This window comes from Lolium rigidum, chromosome 1 (assembly GCF_022539505.1).
Source record: "Lolium rigidum isolate FL_2022 chromosome 1, APGP_CSIRO_Lrig_0.1, whole genome shotgun sequence".
NCBI classification, from domain to species: domain Eukaryota; kingdom Viridiplantae; phylum Streptophyta; class Magnoliopsida; order Poales; family Poaceae; genus Lolium; species Lolium rigidum.
In genome coordinates this window covers 324,494,016-324,500,202 of record NC_061508.1, presented here as the reverse complement: position 1 = coordinate 324,500,202, position 6,187 = coordinate 324,494,016, and the positions used below count along the sequence as shown (strand labels likewise).

General features: G+C 43.7%; 1 protein-coding gene across 1 annotated transcript; it reads right to left on the bottom strand.

Moving 5' to 3' along the window:
* Positions 1-2,656: 2,656 nt before the first annotated feature.
* LOC124662673 (cell number regulator 2-like) lies at positions 2,657-3,256 on the bottom strand. Its single transcript, XM_047200481.1, has 2 exons — positions 2,845-3,256; positions 2,657-2,754 (listed from the first exon to the last, which is right to left on the bottom strand). Exons 1-2 carry the CDS (start codon positions 3,254-3,256, stop codon positions 2,657-2,659), a joined length of 510 nt encoding a protein of 169 aa, XP_047056437.1.
* Between the last annotated feature and the right edge of the window lie 2,931 nt (positions 3,257-6,187).

Sequence of the window (6,187 nt, the reverse complement as noted above, 5' to 3'; positions counted from 1 at the left end):
CTTTATAGCGGTAGTGTTTTCCTTTTTCTGCATTTGAAGGAATGTATACAATGTTGTTATTGCATCAGTGCTTGATTCATAGGACACAAAGAACCAAATTTAGATATGGTCAAAAAACCGTCCTGGGAGGCGCGCAACACTCCAAATTATTTGAGTTCATCTAATTGCTTATTGACCAGGTTTTGTTAAAACATTTTGCTTCTGTTCATAAATCGATTCTGGGGCAATCAGGTCTGGACAAACTCTAACTCCACTACTATTAACTCTGTTAAATTTTGTGCTTCTGCTCCTATATCTCTAACAATGCCCAAATTGTCTTGCCATGTCCATCAGATACTTGAGATAGTTCCAATCACATGTGTACGTCTTCCTTAAATGGTTTTTTTTTTTCAAAGAAGCTCAGGTAACTATTGTTCATGTGAGAACCGTGTATGCTTTGCTGCTCTAACCATTTTCATTCGTCCATTAAAAGAATGACATACATAGTATAGGTACATTGATACATTGACATTCCTTCCAATTTATCTATAATTCTTGCTAGGAGATGTAATAGCAGTATTGTTAAACGATTACATGATAAGAATCTATTTGAGAAAATCTACTACATACTGTACATTTATCATCTTAGGCTACATCCATAGCATTTGTCTCCATTGTGTACAATGTTTAGGATAGTTACACTCCTGAGTATTCAGAGATCAATAAGACAGTGCAAGATCGTTGCCTCTACCAATATAGCTTATGAACACCAAGGCAGTTGGATGGAGGTCAGATCGGAGTATAATGAAGTTTCTAAAAAAAAGAGGAATGTGAGCTCCTACCTGTTTCATCATAAAATTTCCTTGTACTAACTGTCTTAAGTTGGTCTTGCACCATATTCATTTTCTTCAATGCCTTTCGGCCTTCTCTTTTTAGGTTCGAGATAGATTTGATGTATCTGCGATCTCCCCTTAGTCTGCCAACGAGTGTCACAATTAGGGCGATGATTGGTCTTTTATAAATCTAATTATTCTAGGTAAATAGGATGAAATAAGGATCTATGTTGGCTATGGTGCCATACATAATTTAGCACTGCATTATCCTTATTTTTTATGTAAGCTACTTCATATTTCGTGATGCACATACTTGGGTTGATTTACCTTATTGGGCCGAAAAAACCAACATTGTTCAATTATTGAAGAATGTTATGTGAACTGTATAAACTTGCTTTCCTCTATTGCTCATTATGTTGTGATATTTGCATTGAGTTGAATTCAGCTCTCTTTTGCATTCTAATTTTTGCTAGCAAGGGTTACACCTATTTTTTATTAAACAAAGGTTTCGCACATACTTATCGTCTTGTTAACTACTTATGTAGTTCATCTAGGATAAATTCTTTGATTGATGAAACTATGATATCATGCTTCTTGCCTACTCAGTTTTTTCCTATTTTGGTCGTAATTAGAAATCACACCATATACCGAGGCCTTTCTGTTGCTCCTCTTTTGTCAGAACTAATCAATGATGATGGGAGGACATGACAGTTTCCTGGAAAAGATGGCCATGCAGATTGGCATGCCAAGGTCCAAGACAGGTACCTCCCGTGACTTGATGAAGCAGAGCATCCACATTGAAGACCGAACAGGGGCGGCAGCGGCATGCCAGCGGGAGAAGGGTGAACAAAGAGAGCTGCGACGGATGCTTTGAAGAATCGACCGAAGTGTACGGCAAAAAGGAATTGACAGAGAACAAAATTGGGCAGTGATTGGGATGATGAGATTGGGCTTGCCACTGTATGGCTAGGACGATGGGTTTTCTTGTAAGAGGTAGTACTAAGGCAGATTCAGATTAATCCACATCCATTAAAAAAACTCAAGCTAAGCTGTGTGTAGCCGTGTAGGCATGTATGTTGTAACCACTAGCAGAAGAATCATGGACCGTGGATGTAACATGTAACTTTTGCTTTTTCTACAGCCTGATAGACTATGGATACCTAATAGGAATAAACCTACTATACCATTCTATCAACCTGTGGTTTTCTCGTTTTGATGAGGCATTTGGGACGCGGTTGGAGTCGAAGGAGTGGCGGAAAAAAAAGACGAACACACAAAATAAAATATGGCTGCTATTGGGACGAAATTTGAGAGCCGCTGTACGGCGAGGAGGCGCCCCATGGGGCGCCCCAACCAGTAGTGTATACTAAGTGAGATATCACTAGATCATATAAATCGAAGCGGAGACTCATATAAATCGACCTCCGAACCTCGCCAACTAGATGAGATAGAATCTGAGCATGGGTTTTGGATGAGATGGCAAGGCAATCAAATGTAGCTGTCAATTGACTCTACTATTATCTTTGCTCCTAAAAGCTGATGCATCGAAAACTATAGTGGAAACATTTCATATTGACCTCTAGTGATAATGAAGACAAATGTGCATCTGACTATATCTAAATGTCCTTGAATTGCAGTTTACACACCAGAGAACCCGTGATGATAACATGAACTACTACTCGACTCGGCGTCAAAAAAGATAAATCTCCTTGCATCCGCGAGGTGCATGCAAGAAGCAGCGTTGCGATTTACCATTAGCTAGCAAAGACTATAGGTATGTATGGATCCGACAGGTTGGTAGCTAGAGCTAATTAAGCTAGCTAGCACAGAACTTAGATCATCGATCAACGGGTCATTCCATCAACGTGCATGGCCGGCGGCACCGTGGCCGCGTTGCCGCCACGCCCCTGCTGCTGCTGCAGCTCCATGTTCGCGTGCCATCCTGCACGTACGAAAACCATTTAGCATTTAGAACTGTGTCAACACGGATTGGGTTCTTCAACACGAGACAAACGTAGAGGCACGCACGTACCGATGTCCATGACGAAACCTCGGTTCCTGAGTTCGCGGAACTGCTGGCAGATGGCCAAGGGCTCGCAGAAGCCAGTGACGCAGCAGTCCGGGTAGGGGGTCTCCTGGAGGCCGTACTGCGCGCGCATCTTGGTGCGGTAGAACCAGGTGTAGATCCACTGGCACCCCCACCCCGTCATGACCCCCATCCCGATGTACATCGCCCCGCTCGCGCCGCTCGACGTCGCTCCCCGGTCCACGATCTCCGCCATCAGCCCGAACGTCATGCACGGGCAGATGCACGTCAGGCAGCAGATGCCTGGGTCCTCCATGCAGTCGAACAGCCCCGTCGACCAGGGGTTCACCGGCGGCTGCGCGCGCGGCCGTGACGGCGTGACCGTTACTGGTGTTGGCTTAGCCTCGGCGGCGTCCATGGTGGCTGGTGGTCTCGGCCAGCCAGCGGGCACGCGGAATAATTAGCCTATTCCTCCTCCGGCCACCGGTAGCGAGACTGGTGGAGGGGTATGTAAGCGAGGCTGGCCTCAGGAGTCAAGAGGAGCTAGCGCGGGAAGAGTGGCATATATAATGGTTGCAAATAATGGCTATAGGTCAGCATGTACGCATGCATGCAACCTAAACGAATATAATCCCATGGTTAATTAGCTTACACTATTATTAGCTGGATTTGTAAATTAAAAGGCATGCGAATTTTTCTGGTCCTAGATGTATAGAGGGCGCAATATTTATTTCGATGTATGATAAGATGCATCAATAATATTTTATAGACCGAAACGTGCTAAATACTAGTCAGCCATTGGCATCTTCTCCGGAACAGGGCAAGGGGCCTCTCCGTTCTGGAAAAGCCTGATTAAAATCAAGCACTACTTTAAATTGGGAGCGAAACATGAGGTATGCAATGGCAGCGTACACTCTTTTGGTTCCATCGTTGGACTGAAATGATCCCACCAAAAGACCAGCTTCCCTACATCTTTAGTATATATGCGGCGATCAAATTGTCTATGTGTTGCTCAGGCGTGCGTGCGGATCCAGGGCCGGCCCTGACCCATGGCCACCATGGGCAACCGCCTGGGGCCCAGGCCAGAGGGGGGCCCAAGATGGCATCTTCTCTTTTATTATGGGCAGAAAAAAATGTGGCAAATGCTCAATGAACAGGCTTACTGAAAGAACTTCAACGATCAGGGCCTTTCTGTAGCCAACAAACATAGTGCCACGCAACCGATAGAACCGATCGGTCCATCGGGAGAAACGAGCGATCGACTGTTCGTCGACTCGTTTGGTCGCCATGTTCATCTCACAGGCGGCGCGGCTCCATCCCCAATCGGCAGCCTGTTTAGCTGCTTTTCACGACTCGCCGACATGCACCCTGTTTACTGTAAGTCCATGACTTAATCCGTTGTCCATTCCTTCATCTAATCCATAGTTTAATCCATCAACTAGGGTTACAATTTCATGTGAATTCGTTCACCATTAGCCACGGCTCGGCTCGGGAGCCGAAAGGAAATTGTTGTGCTGGTGCTTGGGCCGGCCGTGCTGCTCCATTGTTTGATGCTGCCCTCAAACAATACTCCAGTAGCGTTCTAGATTAAGGAAAGTTATGGAAAGAATTTGGATCAGAGAAGAGGACTTGAACTTGGATTGTTTCTCCCACATGGTTGTCCGACACATAGACGCTATGCATATCAGTTTTTTTAAGGGTGGCTGATGTGTATTAGTTCCTACAAGCCATATTTGTCAATCAAATTTCTCAATTTCCACCTAACAAGGAATATATGCTAGAGTATATATTTGGCGAACATGCCTAATAAAGGAAACAAGAGTGTGAATCTTGATAATTGATCGCATAATACTAATTGTGTCGCCACGCCACCACATTTTCATATAACTAAAACATCAACGTTGACAATGTTACCTGGCACGAACAAGGTTGCACAGTAGGTCTCCATGACAATGGACTATTTGCACGAGATCACTATCAACCACACAATTGAAGTGTCACTCACTATTGCGCATGAGTTCATCGCTCATTGCCGATAATATTGTGTATGTTGCAATGTACGGGTATTATGATAGTGTTTATATACCTAGTTATACGAATATATATTTAGGTGTTAAGGGGCCCTTTTGTCGACGTCGCCCCAGGGCATCGAAAAATATAGAGCCGGCCCTGTGCGGATCCGAGCAAAATCCGTCTTCGTCGTGCCCTGAACCAGGCAGGGATCGAGTCTTGGCGGCAGCTAAAGCTAGGCTCTCATCCTCAATACTCAGTTCACTGATGGGCTTGACAAGGTTTTCTGGGATGTCGAGCAATCTGGAATCTACTCGGTTAGCTACATGTATGCCTAACTTTCGCAGGTACAGTGCCACACTTCAACATGTCTTTGGGGACAAATTCTTAGACTGGCTTGTCTCTTGTTTTTAGCACAATTCTTCGCACTGTGGCATGTGCGTAATAAGCTTGCCATCGAAGCGGAAGCTCTTAATCTCCCGATTGATATTTTGTGTAAAATTGTTCTCTTCTTGCAGCTTTGGACACCCAGTGGAAAAATCCCAGGGCAAGGCAACACTCTCCCTCATGGCATGCGGGCTAAAGGAACTCCACGCCCAGGAATTACTGATCATGCTTAGCTCCCCTAATTGTGATTTTGAGTTTGTTTCGTTTTGTGTTTGCTGTGCCTTGGGCACGTGTTAGCTTCTACCTTGGCCAACTTGTATGCCGCATCATGTATGAACCACAAATCTATGAGGCTTTATTAATTTAAAGTCAGGCACTAATTGTCTTTTATCTATAAAAAAATCCACGCTAGTACATGACTTAGTGACACAAAAATTAATCACAATCAACGATAAAAATAAACTTTCCCATTCCACTGAAATTGTAATTTTTATTTCATTAACGTATAAAATCTCATTTCATTGACACATAACACTCATTATGTTACACTACAACCACTCCTAATGAGATCCTTTTGAATCTCATTAATCCTTTCATAGGAATCATGGGTGCTCATTGGAATTTTGAGAGAGGAAGCCCTCTTGAGCTACTCTCTATTCAATTACCCAAGATCTAAGAAAGCTAATTACATAAATACTATGGAGAGCACTCTTTACGAGCCCGTAGTCACTGATGGTCTCTCTATTTTGTATTGAATTTTGCATTACAATGAAGTGGAGCATCTTGGGGGACATAATCTATGACATATACTGACGATATCAATGCATTCTTGGCGGCATTGTCCGTGCACCATGCGGTGAGGATCATAGCGGATCAACAAGATTGAAAAAAAAGTGCGTAAATAGAAAGGAGAACAAATCTGCGGATATAAAAGAATATGAAAATCATGATT

Excerpts from the sequence above, each read along its gene's own strand:
- LOC124662673 (XM_047200481.1), bottom strand. The coding sequence starts at position 3,256 with ATGGACGCCGCCGAGGCTAAGCCAACACCAGTAACGGTCACGCCGTCA. Across the intron at positions 2,755-2,844 it reads AGGTTTCGTCATGGACATCG|GATGGCACGCGAACATGGAG; the intron begins GTACGTGCGTGC and ends TCGTACGTGCAG.